The sequence below is a fragment of the Pseudophryne corroboree genome, chromosome 11 (genome assembly GCF_028390025.1).
Source record: "Pseudophryne corroboree isolate aPseCor3 chromosome 11, aPseCor3.hap2, whole genome shotgun sequence".
Classification (NCBI taxonomy): Eukaryota; Metazoa; Chordata; class Amphibia; order Anura; family Myobatrachidae; genus Pseudophryne; species Pseudophryne corroboree.
In genome coordinates this window covers 349,507,222-349,527,591 of record NC_086454.1, presented here as the reverse complement: position 1 = coordinate 349,527,591, position 20,370 = coordinate 349,507,222, and the positions used below count along the sequence as shown (strand labels likewise).

The 20,370-nt window shown below is 45.2% G+C and overlaps 1 protein-coding gene across 5 annotated transcripts in view; it reads right to left on the bottom strand.

Annotated features, from left to right (window-relative positions):
* Positions 1 to 20,370, bottom strand: part of LOC134969794 (DNA topoisomerase 1-like) — a 202,797-nt gene that overhangs the window by 42,113 nt on the left and 140,314 nt on the right. For all 5 annotated transcript variants that reach the window (XM_063945972.1, XM_063945969.1, XM_063945970.1 and 2 more), the window contains one exon: positions 15,612 to 15,799. In XM_063945972.1, coding sequence (XP_063802042.1) covers positions 15,612 to 15,799 — 188 coding nt within the window. The remainder of the gene's footprint in view (positions 1 to 15,611; positions 15,800 to 20,370) is intronic.

Sequence of the window (20,370 nt, the reverse complement as noted above, 5' to 3'; positions counted from 1 at the left end):
TCACCTGAACCAGCCTATTGTGGTGCCGGCGGCTACTAGTGAATTGGAGGACTCCAAGTTGCTAGACGTTGTCAGGGCCCTGAAAATATATGTTTCCAGGACGGCTGGAGTCAGAAACTCTGACTCGCTGTTTATCCTGTATGCACCCAACAAGCTGGGTGCTCCTGCTTCTAAGCAGTCTATTGCTCGCTGGATTTGTAGTACAATTCAGCTTGCACATTCTGTGGCAGGTATACAACAGCCAAAATCTGTAAATGCCCATTTCTCAAGGAAGGTGGGCTCATCTTGGGCGGCTGCCCGAGGGGTCTCGGCTTTACAACTTTGCCGAGCAGATACTTGGTCAGGGGCAAACACGTTTGCAAAATTCTACAAATTTTATACCCTGGCTGAGGAGGACCTGGAGTTCTCTCATTCGGTGCTACAGAGTCATCCGCACTCTCCCGCCCGTTTGGGAGCTTTGGTATAACCCCCATGGTCCTTACGGAGTTCCCAGCATCCACTAGGACGTCAGAGAAAATAAGAATTTACTCACCGGTAATTCTATTTCTCGTAGTCCGTAGTGGATGCTGGGCGCCCATCCCAAGTGCGGATTGTCTGCAATACTTGTAAATAGTTATTGTTAGCTAAAGGGTTATTGTTGAGCCATCTGTTGAGAGGCTCAGTTGTTTTCATACTGTCAAACTGGATATAGTATCACGAGTTGTACGGTGTGATTGGTGTAGCTGGTAAGAGTCTTACCCGGGATTCTAAATCCTTCCTTATTATGTCGGCTCGTCCGGGCACAGTGTCCTAACTGAGGCTTGGAGGAGGGTCATAGTGGGAGGAGCCAGTGCACACCAGGTAGTCATAAATCTTTCTAGAGTGCCCAGCCTCCTTCGGAGCCCGCTATTCCCCATGGTCCTTACGGAGTTCCCAGCATCCACTACGGACTACGAGAAATAGAATTACCGGTGAGTAAATTCTTATTATATATATATATATATATATATATATATACACACATACATACACACACACACACAATACATGCATACACACAAATACATACTACTATACACACACAATACATACTACTATATACACGCACACAATACATACTACTATATACACGCACACACAATACATACTACTATATACACACAAATACATACTACTATATACACACACAATACATACTAACACAACACATACTATATATACACACACACACACACACAATACATACTACTATATATACACACAATACATACTACTATATACACGCACACACACAATACATACTACTATATACACAAATACATACTACTATATACACACAAATACATATTACTATATACACACACAATACATACTAACACACAACACATACTATATATACACACACACACACACACACAATACATACTGCTATATATACACACACAATACATACTACTATATACACACACACACAATACATACTACTATATACACACACACAAACACAATACATACACACACAAATACTGTGCGCCTCCTAGTGCAATAAATATTATGAAAACGCCAATGTTAACCAAATAAAACACACGATAATATAGTTGACACGTATCAAAAATGGAAACTAATGTTCTTATCTGAATCATACGTCGAGGCATCAGATGAAAATATTTCCAAATATTCAATGGATGACCCTTAAGAAATGTAAAGCAAAGAATCATCTTGTACAGATATACATCTTTTATGACTGGATAAAATATAAACGTACAATAGATAAAATCAATTGTAGCTTATTTGAACAGCTTATCAGGAGACTACAAGTGCCTCTTAATCGCTATATACTGATCAGGAGATCAATCCAACGCGTTTCGTCTCCGACAATGAGCTGTCAGTAGGACTTCATCAGGGATATATATCAAAAGAAACAGCATACATGGATAGATGAATATAGAGCCTGTACAAGTAAACAAAATAATACAAGACCATAGGTGGTGGCGCTCAGGTCACAAATTCAACAAGCCAGAGACGAGCGTTTCTCCAACATTTCAGCATATTTTATGTGGCTTTCATCAGGGAGGTAGCCACTGTATGAGAGTATCAGCATGTGTACTGTACTGGTGGTCTCTTATGTTCTGCCACTCCACCTCAGATAAATACCTGGTGTTCATAACTCTCTAAACAGCTGAATGCTGTAGAGTTTTCAGAATGCAGTCATTTCATGACATGCTGACCGGATGTGAATGTGAACAGTGTGAAACGTAAAGTATTCCAGTAAGCTTTCAGGTAACTTCTACACGCCCGCCCTCAACGTTTACAAAATACTCTTTTTCCCTCCTTACAGATGTGTCCGCATACACGCAGAGCCAGAATGACAATCTGTCATTTCTGGCCAATGCAATGAGCCGATGAACTGACGGGCCACCCCGGTCCTTTTTCAGAGACTGAGCCATTCAGAGGCCTGGCCAGGCCGCTTTGCCTCTAGACACTGCTCGGTGGGATAGGTGATGTCATCACATCATGACATCACATTATGCATGCTGGGTGTGGCTGGGAGCTTCTTCACGAGCCAAGAGGAGGACGCTAGAAGCCTGATGCAGGATCAGAGGTGGGCCTGTGTGTCAGGGATTATTTATTTAAACATAAAGTGATCACTAATGCAAGCACCTTGCGTTCTGCTGCAGGAACCCAGCGCACTACGCGCATGTCATCAGGCAGTACGATTAGCCGTTACCAGGTGAGGATCCCTCACCCAGTGAATTGTGCACTCTAACCCATGGGCTGAAGATGCTATGAGCTATCTGGGACAAGCTCTGGAATGGGAATCTTGGTAAATCTCACAATATACTGTGGGCGGGATGCACGAAAGGGATATAGCGGCCAAAACCCCGAAAAGCTGACGTTTGGGAACTTTGGCCACATTTCCCATATGTCGTAAGCTCCAGAATGTGACGCATACCGGGGCTTAGATGCGGTGGGTAACTGCAGCTTATGCTAAGGAAAACAAAGCAATTACAAAAAGTTGCATTACTGCAAGCCAATGAATGAGACGAGTGGATGGGCTGTAGTCAGGAGGTTGGCAATAGCAACGTCAACATTGTTAAAATGACATATGACCTCTGGGGCCCAGAAGATGCCATTGCAGCAGTCAAGAGCAGGTAAGTCGCCGCTGGGCCACAACGACATGTTGATATTTAATCATTCTCTACATAATGAGCGTCAACATGGTCAATGGGCACATTATGGGGGGAATTACATTTTTGTGTCTGAAAAATAATATGTTTTAGGGCGAAAACGCACAGAATCCGTGATAAGTGTATGGACTTATGTGTTTTCGCTGCCGGCTTCCCGTAACATGCTTATTTACCTGCGATTTTTCTTTTGCAAAAAAAATCCCTGCTAATAGCTGCCGGCGACTGTGCTTTAGAAGGTAACTGGATAGCCCTGGGTGGGGGATGTGGGGTGTGTGCATAGGCGTGCGCAGCACATTTTATTAGGGGGTGCACCGTCGGAGGGGTGTGTCTAGCACCGCCTTTTGGGCGTGTCTGGCACGATCTATTGACGGTCAACGCAATATAAAATATCCACCCTTGTACCAATCCTAATAAAGCAGATACATTGTCAGATGTTGTGGTGTGCACCAAACAAACACCCCTGATGGCACTCACTGCAATTACACTGCTCCTCCTCAGCCTGGTCTGGCTCCCCCTCTCTTTCCCCTGCAAGCTGCAGCAGCTTACTTACAAGTCAGTCACTCACTGACAGTCGCAGACTGGTACTGCTGCTGGAAAAACGAGTGACGTGCCAATGCTGCTGCCGACCGCCTGCCAGTATTGAATTTGTCTTCCTAAGAGGAACACTGGCTGCATGCTGATCCTCATCAGTGGCTGGCGTTGGCATAGCATAGGAGAGAGGTGGGCATGTGGTGGGTGTGACGGGTGGGCGTGCGAGCAGCATGACGTAATCATGTCACATCACGCTGTTTTTGTACATGGAGGTGGAGCTGGGAGTTTGAAAGCCGGTGGCAGTGGCACCCTTGATTAACCCAGGCATATGGTCAGTAATACAGTCCTGACACGGTGCAGCGCAGAGGGGACAGTAATCAGCCTGCTCGGCGATCGCTGCATCAGGCATGTGAGATCGGGGTGCCAGACATTAGGGGGTGCCTGTGCGCACCTGGCACCCCCCCTGCGCACACCTATGGGTGTGTGTGTGTGTGTGTGTGTGTGTGTGTGTGTCAATCAGCCCGTGGCAAATTACTGCAGTTAATTGAATTCCCCCATGATTGTGTCAAAATTTTATACCCAACCCCTTAGGGATGCGTAAACCCAATTTAGTGTTCTATAACACAGAATAAATTATTATCATCCACAGTGTTTTTCTATGGCAGACAAAAGTACCACTTTGCTCTTCATTAACCTGGCTCTCTACTGCAGCTCTGTTATAATGTCAAGTTTTATGTTCCCGTCTACATTACAGAGAGCTAAAGTTACTCCCACATCTTTAGGGGTATGTCCTCATGGAATGTAGTAAAGGTCAGAAAGCCTAAGCTGCAGTCATGTGAGCTACTGTGACATTGCTAGTCTGATCCACCAATCAAGAACTCCTAAGCTGCAGTCATGTGAGCTACTGTGACATTGCTAGTCTGATCCACCAATCAAGAAAGCCTAAGCTGCAGTCACGTGAGCTACTGTGACATTGCTAGTGTGATCCAATCAAGAAAGCTTAAGCTGCAGTCATGTGAGCTACTGTGACATTGCTAGTCTGATCCACCAATCTAGAAAGCCTAAGCTGCAGTCATGTGAGCTACTGTGACATTGCTAGTGTGATCCACCAATCTAGAAAGCCTAAGTTGCAGTCATGTGAGCTACTGTGACATTGCTAGTGTGATCCACCAATCTAGAAAGCCTAAGCTGCAGTCATGCGAGCTACTGTGACATTGCTAGTGTGATCCACCAATCTAGAAAGCCTAAGCTGCAGTCATGCGAGCTACTGTGACATTGCTAGTGTGATCCACCAATCTAGAAAGCCTAAGCTGCAGTCATGTGAGCTACTGTGACACTGCTAGTGTGATCCACCAATCTAAAAGCTTAAGCTGCAGTCATGTGAGCTACTGTGACATTGCTAGTCTGATCCACCAATCTAGAAAGTCTAAGTTTCAGTCATGTGAGCTACTGTGACATTGCTAGTCTGATCCACCAATCTAGAAAGCCTAAGCTGCAGTCATGTGAGCTACTGTGACATTGCTAGTCTGATTCATCAATCCGCACTGTGCATTTTTGTAAAGCAAGTTTTCCAAGCTGTCAGTCACTGCTTGCCGTGTTAGAGAAGCTCCTCCCTTCTAACAGCCAGAAAGAGGGGGTCCTATTTAGTGGTGTCTAATTGCTCTCCTTATTTGTGTATGTATCAGCATGGTGACACACAGTCTACGGCATATTGATGTCAGAGAGTGGCTTCACTCGTCTTCCATGGGAGGAAAGTGTTAAACGCGATCAGCGTGTAGGAATTGGATTACATTCATCCTGAGAAGAAGCTGGAAAGGAGCCATCTACATCTAATCCCCATGTCTGCAGTTTCTGTGCCTTCCTGCTGTTCTCTGCAAGTAACAAAATCTATGTCATTTGCCTAACTGTCCCGACTTCAACGTGCGCTGTTCTGACATCCCAGGTCAGAAAGACAAGCAGCGCGCTAATCCCATTTAAGAATACGCTCAACAGGCAGCACGCAGCGAGTGCAGAAGTCGTCAGTTTCACACTCTGTCCTTGTGCGTTACTGGATGCTAGATCAGAACAACATTTTTACTGTCTCAATATATTAAAAAGAAATAGACTTCTATAATAACATTTTTAAAAAAATGAAAATAAGACATATTTAAGAGAAAGTTTGAAAACGCTGCCCGTCACCCTACGTCATCCTCCAGGCTGATCTTATGCGTTTCCACGCCTTTCACGCTCCATGGATGAGTACATATAATTAGTCGTAAACCACCCAGTCGCCCCACTACTAGTGGCAGAAGGAGCATTACTGCTTTGTAGCATGGTGTTCGTACACAGGCTTAGAGGATATCGCCAGCTCTGAAACCCATTCATTGATGCAGTAATATGGTTTGTCTTTCAGTCAAATGTTTCTGCTTCAAACTCCAGTCTGGAACACAATTTCCAGTTTACATGCCTACCATTTGGTCAGCATAGCTACAGGTTGGCAAGGGTGACACTCGCTAGAGGTATTGGGACTGCCCCGCCTCGCTCAGCCACCAACACTTAAATCTTGAAGGGCCCCGCGGCCACCCCATGCCATGGAAGGCTCTCCGCAAATCACACCAGTCTTGGCTTTTGATCTCAACCTTCATGATTTGAATATGGTGGCTCTCTGGAAGCTTGAAACTGCAGTATGGCATAATCTGATGATATTCTGGAACAGGAAAAAACAAACGTTACCAGAAACGAGACACACTGTGTTCTCTCTCCTGAAGGAGCATGGATAGCTCACAGATACCCGCAAACGTCACCTGATGTCTCCTCAACAAACTGCAATATCAGGGTCTCCAGGTAGACACAGCGAGAGACAAAGGATCAGTGTCTCAAGAGAGAATCTTAAAAGATGCAACGGTTGTACACTGCTCAAAAAAATAAAGGGAACACTAAAATAACACATCCTAGATCTGAATGAATGAAATATTCTTATTAAATACTTTGTTCTTTACATAGTTGAATGTGCTGACAACAAAATCACACAAAAATTATCAATGGAAATCAAATTTATTAACCTATAGAGATCTGGATTTTGAGTCACCCTCAAAATTAAAGTGGAAAAACACACTACAGGCTGATCCAACTTTGATGTAATGTCCTTAAAACAAGTCAAAATGAGGCTCAGTAGTGTGTGGCCTCCACGTGCCTGTATGACCTCCCTACAATGCCTGGGCATGCTCCTGATGAGGTGGTGGATGGTTTCCTGAGGGATCTCCTCCCAGACCTGGACTAAAGCATCCGCCAACTCCTGGACAGTCTGTGGTGCGAGACATGATGTCCCAGATGTGCTCAGTTGGATTCAGGTCTGGGGAACGGGCGGGCCAGTCCATTGCATCAATGCCTTCATCTTGCAGGAACTGCTGACACACTCTAGCCACATGAGGTCTAGCATTGTCTTGCATTAGGAGGAACCCAGGGCCAACCGCACCAGCATATGGTCTCACAAGGGGTTTGAGGATCTCATCTCGGTACCTAATGGCAGTCAGGCTACCTCTGGCGAGCACATGGAGGGCTGTGCGGCCCCCCAAAGAAATGCCACCCCACACCATTACTGACCCACTGCCAAACCGGTCATGCTGGAGGATGTTGCAGGCAGCAGAACGTTCTGCTTGGCGTCTCCAGACACTGTCACGTCTGTCACATGTGCTCAGTGAGAACCTGCTTTCATCTGTGAAGAGCACAGGGCGCCAGTGGCGATTTTGCCAATCTTGGTGTTCTCTGGCAAATGCCAAACGTCCTGCACAGTGTTGGGCTGTAAGCACAACCCCCACCTGTGGACATCGGGCCCTCATACCACCCTCATGGAGTCTGTTTCTGATCGTTTGAGTAGACACATGCACATTTGTGGCTTGCTGGAGATCATTTTGCAGGGCTCTGGCAGTGCTCCTCCTGTTCCTCCTTGCACAAAGGCGGAGGTAGCGGTCCTGCTGCTGGGTTGTTGCCCTCCTACGGCCTCCTCCACATCTCCTGATGTACTGGCCTGTCTCCTGGTAGCGCCTCCATGCTCTGGACACTACGCTGACAGACACAGCAAACCTTCTTGCCACAGCTCGCATTGATGTGCCATCCTGGATGAGCTGCACTACCTGAGCCACTTGTGTGGGTTGTAGGGAGGTCATACAGGCACGTGGAGACCACACACACTACTGAGCCTCATTTTGACGTGTTTTAAGGACATTACATCAAAGTTGGATCAGCCTGTAGTGTGTTTTTCCACTTTAATTTTGAGTGTGACTCCAAATCCAGACCTTCATGGGTTAATAAATTTGATTTCCATTGATAATTTTTGTGTGATTTTGTTGTCAGCACATTCAACTATGTAAAGAACAAAGTATTTAATAAGAATATTTCATTCATTCAGATCTAGGATGTGTTATTTTAGTGTTCCCTTTATTTTTTTGAGCAGTGTATATAGTGGGCTGCAGATACCGTCGCGATAAGTAAAAATTCCAACCTGTTCTACTCCCATCACAGAGTGTCAAGGGCAGAAGGAAAAGATGCCTCAAGAAGACCCAGGAAAATCAAACAAGGGTACATGTTTCCTTCTGTTTCTCTAAGTGCAAGAACCCTGAGGAAGACTCTAGTCCAGCACAGTGTATATTAGCTGCAAGATTATTTACAGAGGATCTAGATCAAGGTGGATTCTTTTCTAGCAGACAAAATAATTCACCCCTGCATAAAATCTGTGGTGGGATCTCAAGACTCGGTTGGAAGTACACAATGCAAGTATCCTTGGAACCCCCAGATACTGCAAAGTATCTCACGTGTGGTTCATCCTCAGTAATATTTCTGGTGGCAATCCCACCTGCCATATGAGAGGGGTAAATTCAGGCTGTATGGCAGAAGGAACGATACGTGAAGATACAATACAACAAGTGGTGTTGAAAATAAATCCCACGTTCTTGCCTAAAGTGGTCTCTACATTTCAGGTCAACTGAGAAGTTGGTTTCTTGGCGAGAACCAAGTAGTAAGAAAGATTGGTTTTGCTTCTTGAAATCTACAGCCTTATCTGCAGAGATTGCGCCGGTTCACAGAAATTAAACCCATCACAAATACCCCAATATTCCTTCTGTGTGGCTTCTGTTTCCTGTCTCTGCTTAGTTGACCAATGTTGTTTCACCTGTACATTATGTCATGCCATTATTAGGTAAACATCATTTGCTTATTTTTGCCGGTCGGCAAAAAACAATTAAAGATCAGTAAAACTATATGGCTGAATTGTATTGCTAAATACACATAATATTCACCACACCATTGGGTTGACACTATCACTGCCAATCTCGGACATCAATTGTGCTCTAGAACAGTGGTTCTCAACCGCGGTCTTCAAGTACCCCCCAACAGTTCATGTTTTCCAGATCTCCTCACAGGATTGCAAGTGAAATAATTTGCTCCTCTGTGGGTCTTTTATAATGTGTCAGTGAGTAATGAATACACCTGTTCAACTGCTAGGTGACCTGGAAAACATGAACTGTTTGGGGTACTAAGGGACCGAGGTTGAGAACCACTGCTCTAGATAATGGGTCCATAAAAATGATTGCCCATCAGTAATTCTTTATAAAATAGTCAGTAAAATGTTGTTTTTCAGGCTTATTAACCCTGTGTGGTCATGCTGACGTTCTGCACCCTACAGGTCATGCCGCATTACAGCTCTATTAATTGTTGAGTCTACTGTATAGAAATAAAACTTGCTGTCTTGAGCAGGAGGAGTGTAAAATCCATTATAAATCTGCAACACACTGATAACTACATGGGAAACCTGTGTGTGACTAGCGCAAGTACATAACTGACAATACAGTACATTATAGACATTGGATCACAATAGTACTCTCATACAGAGAACAGTATCTCTCTGCAATCTTACCAGGATTTCTGAAGGTTTACGTTTAATAGAATATGGAGCTAAATGAACTTTAACTACAGTTATTCTTCTTTCCCAGAATACCCACTTTTTTGCTCCCTTTTTATCAACTACCTGTCATTCATGGATGAACCCAAATTTATACGGATTGTCTTATTCCTAAACCGAACGGCTTTTATTTTACCCCTGTTGCTCAGTTCTTTCCTCTAATTTATTAAAATAACAAATTCTAAACTGATCCCCAAAAGGATTACAGATGGGGAGCTTTTGCTGCTACCGATTCGCCCAATTAACTTAAGGATCTATGGTGGTCATTCCGAGTTGATCGCTCGCTAGCAGCTTTTAGCAGCCGTGCAAACGCTATGCCGCCTCCCACTGGGAGTGTATTTTAGCTTAGCAGAAGTGCGAACGAAAAGATCGCAGAGCGGCGGCAAAGTTTTTTTCTGCAGTTTCAGAGTAGCTCAAAACCTACTCAGCGCTTGCGATCACTTCAGACTGTTCAGTTCCTGATTTGACGTCACAAACACGCCCTGCGTTCGCCAAGCAAGCATGCGTTTTTTTCTGGCACGCCTGCGTTTTTCCGAACACTCCCTGAAAACGGTCAGTTACCACCCAGAAACGCCCACTTCATGTCAATCACTCTGCAGCAGCCTGTGCGACTGAAAAGCTTCGCTAGACCCTGTGTTAAACTACATGGGGGGTAATTCCAAGTTGATCGCAGCAGGAATTTTTTTTAGCAGTTGGGCAAAACCATGTGCACTGCAGGGGAAGCAGATATAACATGTGCAGAGAGAGTTAGATTTGGGTGGGGTGTGTTCAATCTGCAATCTAATTTGCAGTGTAAAAATAAAGCAGCCAGTATTTACCCTGCACAGAAATAAAATAACCCACCCAAATCTAACTCTTTCTGCACATGTTATATCTGCCTCCCCTGCAGTGCACATGGTTTTGCCCAACTGCTAAAAAAATTCCTACTGCGATCAACTTGGAATTACCCCCCATGGTTCATTGTAATAGTAAGTCGTGCATGTGCATTGCGCCGGATGCGCAGAAGTGTCATTTTTTTGCATCATCGCTGCACAGCGAACGAATGCAGCTATCGATGACTCAGAATGACCACCTATGTTGCGTCTGTAGTGGTTTAAACAATCATGGAGATATCCGTGGTGCTGAACTGGACCGATCTGCTCCCTCCACACATTTCACCATAACAGCGGATTATTGGATATTAAAGGCGTTAGTCACTTTAAGGTTCTTTGGGGCTATGGGGGGTGGAAACATTTCCGAACCATTGTAGCTCTGTTGGTAACAATTACTGAACCACTTAAATTAATTCCAGGATTTCAAAAGTATCCAGCAGTGACTTCATATTCTGAGGTGCTCCAGACTTCTTCACAGAAACCGCCTGCATTCAAATACACTTTGTGGTCTTATTTTACATGTATTTAATTGCACTTTCTTCTCTCTGACAAATCACCGCCTTTCCCCTACTCGCTGCTGTACATTATTAAAATTAATGCAGTGGGTTTTATGCCCCCCCAGAAAAACACATTTCACACTGATTTTTTTTTACCCTCAAAAATAAACCAGTTATTTGTTTGCAGCTAACAAAAAATTTGTTTTGCATACAGTAGTTTCATAGTGGAGAGAGACAAATTCCAACAGGACGCTACACCACTGGTAACTTCATTCCAGTTGCCCGGATGCAAGATAAATGTTGGTGCCCCCCCCCCCATGCCAATTCCTGGACTTTGTAAAACAAATTGAAACCTAATTTATGGTTTAAGTTAAATACAGCAGCAGTTATATTAGTTATATTATCAATACATTTACAGTCTACTCCACCCATACCGTATTTTCATATCCCTATCACACAAAGTACACACGTTTTTAACTCATTCATAGCTGAAACATTATCATTCCCAATTTTTTTTCTCCATCTATCATAGAAACACAGAATTGACAGCAGATAAGAACCACTTGGCCCATTCTAGTCTACCCTAAACTATACCTCCCAACTGTCCCGATTTCAGCGGGACAGTCACGCTATTCGGACACTGCCCCTCCCGCGGGTCGCAGTGTCCTGCAGGCGGGAAGGGGGGGCAGTTGGGGGAGGCTTTGATCACCCACTGGTGATCACTGAATAGATGCCGTGCACACCCGCACGCATCTATTCAATGCTTTGGGGGGGAGCAGGGGGCTGCCCAGCTGCTCGGGGAGCGCTGGGCACGCTCCCAAAATGCCCAAAAATGGGTCCGTGACGCTCGGCCACGCCCACTCGACCAAGGCCACGCCCTCCCGCATTAAGCCATGCTCCCTTTTCGGGTCACGCGCGGCTTCGCCGCGCAGTGGTCCCGTTTTCTCCCTCAAAGTTGGGAGCTATGCTAAACACATGTACACGCTAGGGACAATTTTTGGCCAGGAGAAAAATCACCAGTATATTTTTGTATTGTGAGAGGAAACCCACGCAAGTACAGGGAGAATATACAAACTCCACACAGTAACGGCCATGGTGGGAATTGATCCCAGAACCTCAGTGTTGTGAGGCAGTAATGCTAACCATTATGCCGTCCGTACTGCTGCGTTTAGAGGGGGGGGGGGGGGGGGGGATAGGTGTTTATGATTAAACTGAAATGCTACTGGGAACAAAAAAAATAAATATTAAAACCATACAGCAGAGAATAAATAGTTTCTGTTCATTAAAACCCACAATTAAATTACAGAATATTTATGCTCTGTATAAGGGCCCTCATTCCGAGTCGTTCGCTCTGTAAATTTCTTCGCATCGCAGTGATTTCCGCTTAGTGCGCATGCGCAATATCCGCACTGCGACTGCGCCAAGTAATTTTGCTATGAAGATAGTATTTTTACTCACGGCTTTTTCTTCGCTCCGGCGATCGTAGTGTGATTGACAGGAAATGGGTGTTACTGGGCGGAAACAGGCCGTTTTAAGGGCGTGTGGGAAAAAACGCTACCGTTTCCGGAAAAAACGCGGGAGTGGCTGGAGAAACGGGGGAGTGTCTGGGCGAACGCTGGGTGCGTTTGTGACGTCAAACCAGGAACGACAAGCACTGAACTGATCGCAGATGCCGAGTAAGTCAGAAGCTACTCTGAAACTGCTAAGAAGTTTGTAATCGCAATATTGCGAATACATCGTTCGCAATTTTAAGAAGCTAAGATTCACTCCCAGTAGGCGGCGGCTTAGCGTGTGCAATACTGCTAAAATCGCCTTGCGAGCGAACAACTCGGAATGACCTCCAAGGTTCTTTAAATGTCAGAGCACATTCACATTTTTAATGGTTTCCTATTATGACATGATGCAAGTTTTCCCCAATTACACACAGAGCCGGCCTTAGGCATATGCAAACTAGGCAAATGCCTAGGGCATTTGTTATGCTTAGGGGCACCAGCAGCTTCTGCTGATTAAAATGATATGCGGCATGCCTATATTCTGTGTGTGACTGCGGCTGTATCTGCATACGAAATGCTACGTTGCAGTGTATTCCTGAAAATCACAGAATATAGGCATGCTGCATATCATTTTAATCAGCAGAAGCTGCTTGTGTATCCTAGCCACATAGTAATGCAAATAAGATGCATTTTCATAAACAAAAGGTGCCCGACGTTAGCAGAGCTGCCAGCTGACTCATGCCAGGCATCTCCTGCAGAACTAGCGGCGGTGCTAGGGGGCACCAGCCAAAATCTTGCCTAGGGCATCATATTGGTTAGGGCCGGCTCTGATTACACATGTAACACAGAAAGACTCGGAATGTCTCACTTTACTTTCTGAGTTTGGGCAGCAGAGAGCTGGTCGGGCCCAGGTACTTTTCAGTGGGCGTGGCCTAATCATGGGAGGCGTGGCCCTGCACTTAGAACAAAATACAGAAAAAATACAGTACTGTGCTGGTGGAAAAGAGCTGCAAGTGCTGCTGCCAGGTAAGGGGGGAGGGGTGCTTAAGTCTCCTCTGAGCCCCTCGACCAGGCCTGGGCAGGGCCAGATTAACAATGGGGCGGATGGAGCTACAGCTCCAGGCCCCAGATAAAAATAGGCCCATGAACATGACAGCCTGATGATGATAAACTGCCCAGTTGGTCACATGGTTTCCAAAAATGATAAGAATTTAAATTATAATTCTAATTTCCTCACAAAGTGATGCTGTTTTTCTACTTTTACTTATTTTGGGAGACATTGGGGATTATAGTGAAAGGAGTGTACATGCCCATAGGTCACTGGACACACCCACACAGCATTAGCCACACCTCCTCAACTTCTCACAATAGGCCCTTGATCATTTTTAGTACCAGGCCCATGTGGATCTTAATCCGCCCCTGGGCCCGGGTGAATAGTACCTGCTCCCCCCTTCCCCACCACTGCGTGCGTATGTATATGTATATATATATATATATATATATATATATATATATATATTATTTTAATATATGGATGGCGCAACCTTGGCCGAAATGGGGGCATGACCTCAAGAGGAGTGGGTGTGGCCTAGCAATGCAACCCCGTTTTCATCATTTTGTGGGCGTGCCCAGCGCTCCCTGAGCAGCTGCTCAGTTCCTCTGATTTATAAATCCTTCATATGAATTCTCAGCCTCAACCGTCTGTTTTCCCAACAGGTCATGTTTTAAGGATTTCTATCTGAGGAAGCAGGTGGGATAATTACTGACCCAATCGATTACTGTAGCATGATTAAAGACATCCACAAAACATAAGCTGTTGGTGGTACCTGAGCACTGGAGTTGAGAACCACTGATTTAAGTGACTCCAGCCTGTTTCGTTTCTAGAGGAAAGATCCAGCCTGGTGTATAAACTCTGGAAGAATCACAGGGCGGGTCCAGAAAGCGCAGTAACTGCTGCCAGGACATGATATATCTCTGCATTTAGGTCAGTGATCGACAACTAAGACATCGCAGAATAAAGAGATCAGTAACACAAGAATAACCAATCTCATGATCCTATTTTGCAAACGCTTCCTACTAGTCTTCATCACAGCGTGAAAAGCCCTTATTAGTATAATATCCAATGAATATTTGCTATGACCTGTCTCAATAGGGTCTTGGAATCGTTAAAATTATTACTCAAAATGACGCTTGTTGAGCTCTGTTATGGCTAGCGGCCATCGTATCTTACACGCAAAGTCCACATATACATTTCCACACCCACATCTTCCCCCAAGCTTTGGCCTACACAGTGAAGGCTTCGAATGAAGCCTCCGATACAGTTCTTCCACAGTCTCTCATGTACAAGTCACCTCCAGCTTTTAATGGACTTTCATCACCCATCATTTTACTGTGGTATATAGCTTTCTCAGGGCTCTTTTTGATAAGCCTGCTGTAAGGTGTGCTAGTGTCTTCTATATCATTTGAATTGCCCCACTACACGGACAGGCACCTTTATTGGCCACGTCACGCAAAGGAATTATGTATTAGGGGGTTATCCCGAGTTGATCGCTCGCTAGCAGTTTTTAGCAGCCATGCAAACGCTATGCCGCCGCCCACTGGGAGTGTATTTTAGCTTAGTAGAAGTGCGGACGGTTGTATCGCAGAGCGGCTACAAAATAATTTTGTGCAGTTTCAGAGTAGCTCAAAACCTACTAAGCGCTTGCGATCACTTCAGACTATTCAGTTCCGGATTTGACGTCACAAAGCCGCCCAGCCACGCCTGCGTTTTTCCTGGCACGCCTGCGTTTTTTTTTAACACTCCCTGAAAACGGTCAGTTGACACCCAGAAACGCCCTCTTCCTGTCAATCACTCTGCGGCCAGCAGTGCGACTGAAAAGCTTCGCTAGACCCTGTGTGAAACTACATCGTTCGTTGTAATAGTACGTCGCGCATGCGCATTTCGCCGCATACGGATACGCAGAAATGCCACTTTTTGTCTCATCGCTGCACAGCGAACGAATGCAGCTAGCGATCAACTTGGAATGACTTCTAAGATCACACAGTCCTTTTTCTATACATTCTCTTTGAAGAAAACAGAAAATTGATATATTTACAAATGCCCAAAATAAACCTACTTGCTGCAGTTTATTATAACATCTCCTGGTAGAATTCGCTTCTTCAGCATTCCCTGCTTGGGGTGGTCACCTCTTCCACGGAACAAACCTGGGGGCTCAACTTTGAAGTTTCCAATGCGTTCTCTGTGATGATCCATAACGCAGTAGCCAAACTCCTCCTGAAGTTTCTCATTCTCCTCCTTCAGTTTCTGTGACAATGACAAAGGGTACGTCAGATCCACAAAGCTCTGCACAGGTATATGTCCGAGGCTTACATAGCTGCATAATCTAGTTGGGGTGATCTTAGTATACCAGACTCTGAGATTTGTCTTAAAGCATAAGGACAACCACAGTTAAGTTGGAGTTTGAGAAAATAAAACAAAAGTTTCAAGCTTTTACTTTTTGTGCAATTCATTGCAACATACTTTGGCTCCTAGCAGAAGTGTAACAGAGCCCAGGTACGAGCTGTAAAGAGCTTGGCAGTAAGAGCAGTTTTGGTACCTACCCATTTATTTGGTTGTTAAGACAAAAAAATTGTGCAAATCACCACCGGGCTCTGTAGAACTGCAGAAGTGTGACTTTACTCACTGCATCATGCTGAATAATGACGGCAGAGACACTTCCTAAATAACAAGTGAAGAGCAGTTTTGCAACTTCCTGCCCTCCACATTAAAGCAATACAGAATACATCTAACAGCAATACTTATGGAATAAGGCCAAACACTCCTTATGTTGTTATGTACTAACAATGTGTAATGTAAGGATAAACCCTCCTCTGCATGATTCACCAACCTCCACCCCCCCCCCCCCACCCCCCCACTCCCCCCCCCACCTATTTAAATAAAGGTACTATATTACAGGTCTAGATAACACAGTTGGATTCCCTGTTAAAGGAACAGAGCAAATTAATAGGACTAGGCGGATCTGGGGGGGGGGTTACTCGGGCCCGTGCGCTACCCCCCCCCCCCGTCATTTCTGACTTCTTTTTTGTTTCAAAAGGAGAACAGCAGCAGCACTACTGCTATTTCCGTCAGTCAGATTTGATAAAAGAGCCGGCAGGCACTAGGACCGGTGCGGCTCTAACAGCAAGTCCGTGTGGTAACCAATGGGGAGGCCCCTTGCTCACACCGCAACCTACCTCCCCCACTGCCAGCCGGCCAGAGTCCAGCCCAGGCGCGGGGTTCAAATGCCAGCATGGAGTAAGACTGTCACTTATGACGGCGCAGAAGGCTTCATCAGCCCTCACTGCACCGCACAATAATCCCAGCGCTTCCTCCTCCACTTCCTTTACCACCATGCTAGGTGCAGTCACACTCAGCCTCAGCTTTGAGAAGGCGACCCGTGTGATTGTTACAGGGCTGTCCTGCAGATGTCTTATGCTGCTTGTTGGAGATCCAGCTGGCTGCTTCTGCTAATCAAAGATGGGCAGTTTGTGTCCTGCAGTCTGAGTCTCAGTGCAGTGCCCAAAACAAGGTATGCTGCACCTGCCCCCACCAACTAAACACTATAATAATTATACTGTGCTGGGGTCTTCCAGGCTCCCATAACTAATGGAACAGGTGACCAACATTTCAAGGCCCAATCAGCCTTTTCATCAGGGTGATTGGGCCTTTTCATCAGGGTGGAACATTGGCAATAAACCAGGAGGCGCTCCTACAACCAATCATTACCTGATGGTGTATTCTGTGAGGCCACGCCCCCTGTGATACCACACCCCTTATCTGGGAGCACGTGTGCCTTAGGTGCATGTAAATATAACTATTACCGTTCCCCTATCATGGTGCCCCCCCCTTTCATTTTCTTCTGGATCCGCCCCTGAATAGGATATTAGGTTCTTGCTACACTCTAATCCATTCACTATATTATATATGCTGTGACCCTCACATATGTAGGTCTCTGTACAGTTGATACTGTCATAGTGTTCTAGGAGAAAAGTGAGAGGACTCGGAACAAATTTTTCCAAAACCTTTAAATATGAAATTTTGTTTAAACCCCCCTACATGAGGATGTCCCAAGCTGAAGCGGCATTTGTGATTCTTACCTAACCGGTGACGATGATTTCTGTTCTAATACGGATTATACTTTGTACAACCAAATCGGTAACTGCACGAAACGCACCGGGAAGGTCATTAAACGTACTGGGAACATGACAGACTTCTAGACACAGAAATAGGTTATAAGCTTCACAACAAGGTGATCAATAAAAATCTATAGGTCAGTGGTACTTAGTACCTGGAAGACCACACAACATATACCCAAGCCAACCTAACCAATCTGCATCTGGCGGACTTGCCTGTATAGTATAACTCACATCACAGGCCATCTGTTTCTTTCTGCACACAGGAGGATTCCCATTCACCCTACAGTAATTCCAATACACCCATGGGTCACAGTGATAAAGTAACTGACAAACCGCTTATAACTGGGGAAAGCTTCTCAAACCAGGTGGTATAGGGCCATGTATTGTTTATTTCCTCAACTGAATGTTTTGCCAGCTTGGAAAAAAAAAATACCCTAAATGAGCTCCACAAATCCTGTATCCAATGGTGCCGATTCTGCTCATCTAACCCTGCCAGAGTCTTCACACAGTACAAGTACCATCTTGGCTACTCTACTCTCACACACCCCAAATAGCCCTTCACTTTACTCTCACCCCCCCCCCCCCCTCCTCACACACACTGTCCCTTCACTCTACTCTTGCCCCCCCACAATAGCCCTTCAATCAACTCTTGTCCTCCCACACTGTCCCTTCGCTCTACTCTCACCCCCATCACTGTACCTTCACACTACTCTCGCCCCCCTCCCCACACTGTCTCTTCACTCTACTCTTGCCCCCCCCCACACTGTCCCTTCACACTACTCTTGCCCCCCCACACTGTCCCTTCACACTACTCTCACCCGCACTATCTTCACTTTACTCTCACCCCCCCTTCCCAACTGTACCTTAACATCACTCTCGCTCGACTCACCCATAGATACATCTCCCCATGTCACCTGTATACACTAGGGAGGCCAATCCCAGCTTTTTTTTCAATCCCGGGTATCGGGATTGAAAAATTATCAATCCCGGAATTCCTGGAATAACTGGGATTGGGTTGAAGATTTTAAAATGAAAATCTTCAGTGCCACCCCTCCCCCTTTCTCGGACCCGCCTAGCCCACAGAACTACTCACCATCCTCAGAGTGCGGGCGGGTTCACTTGCTGCAGGCTGCGAGGTGCGGTCTGGGCGGCTGGCATCAGACTGCACAGCATGACCTCTAACTTCACGTCACGCAGTACGCACAGCCGGGGGCAAGGGGAGCCAGGAGAAGGGAGCTGGGCAGCGTCTGATCCTCCTGAGGACGCTCAACGCTGCCTGGCATTGAAAAAAACAAGAAGGGCTTTCTAATCCAAAAATCCTACAGCGTTTCTAAAAACACAATCCAGAGATTCCTAAAATGCAGTTGATGTATACTAGGGTGGCCAATTTCCAATCCTGGGAAAATTGGCCGGGGTTCAATCCCCGGATGGGCCACCCTAGTATACACCAACCGCAATTTAGGAATCTCTGGATTGTGGTTTTTAGAAACATTATAGAACGGGGACATAAACCTCGCTCAGTTGTACAGCAATCACTGTCCAAATACATTCAGGAACAAATAAAAGTGATTACTGTTCTATTTCACAAACAGGTAATCAGCCCCTCAGAGAGCCGGCACAATGCTGCTGATTATTCCGACCCCATAACGAGTTTACATGTTACGCAAGTTAAAATCCCTAGAAATTTCCAATCACCAAGCTTAGCCTAGTAGGCTACGACGACGCTTTAAGACAAGGGTGCAAAACGTTGGGACCGCATGGTACCAATCACAGACCATCCATTTTCTTTGATTAACCATTCATTTATTTTCCATTTGAAGTTGTTGAAAACAAATATTAAAGGGATGACTATATAAGAAATATTCTTGTTATGGGACCTTCGTACATGGTTTGTGGAGTGCTGCAATAAACAGGCTTCAAAGTATTAGTTTTACCGACAGCCAAGAACGGGACGGAGTTGGAGTAAACAGAACACGCCACCAGCCACCAATATAACAGTCACCAAATCAAACAGGGAGAAGAGCTCACAATCACCCGTCCACTTATATTTAGAACAGTCAGGGCAGTTCCAGAGGTGCTGGAGCAGAGAAACCATCTATCTCCTCAAATGCAGATTATGGTTATCATTGCCTTTTTATTTACTGTATATAGCGATACGCTACCAGTGTCCATAGCACTGTAAAGGTAGAATTACAACAGTCTAAACAAACCGTACAATATACAAAATGTTCCATCATAAAAGTACAAAGGCAAAAGGCAAAACACGAGATAACAATACAACTAAATTATACATTGACCGTAGCACTCAATGATCCGGGTTCAGTATGAAATACCTACAATCAAAATCCCAACAATTGAGTGACGGTCTAAATCCCGACAAGGTCAAAATACAGACAAGGTCAAAATACCGACATTTAAAATACCGGACAGGTCAACAGTCGACACGTGTTTCATTGGGTTTTTTGTATGTCCGCATATGTCGACATGGACACTGTATAAGTGTACCGCTGCGCTCACCATGCTGTGGGCACTATTATATTCCCCCTCTAGGTCCACTGGGATGGTAAAGTATGAACAAGTTGGTTTCAATACAAAAATCATGAAAAACTCATGTTGACTTTTTGACCTGTCGACATTTTAAATGTCGGTATTTTGACCTTGTTGGTATTTTAAACTTCAGGATTTTGACCTTGTCGGGAT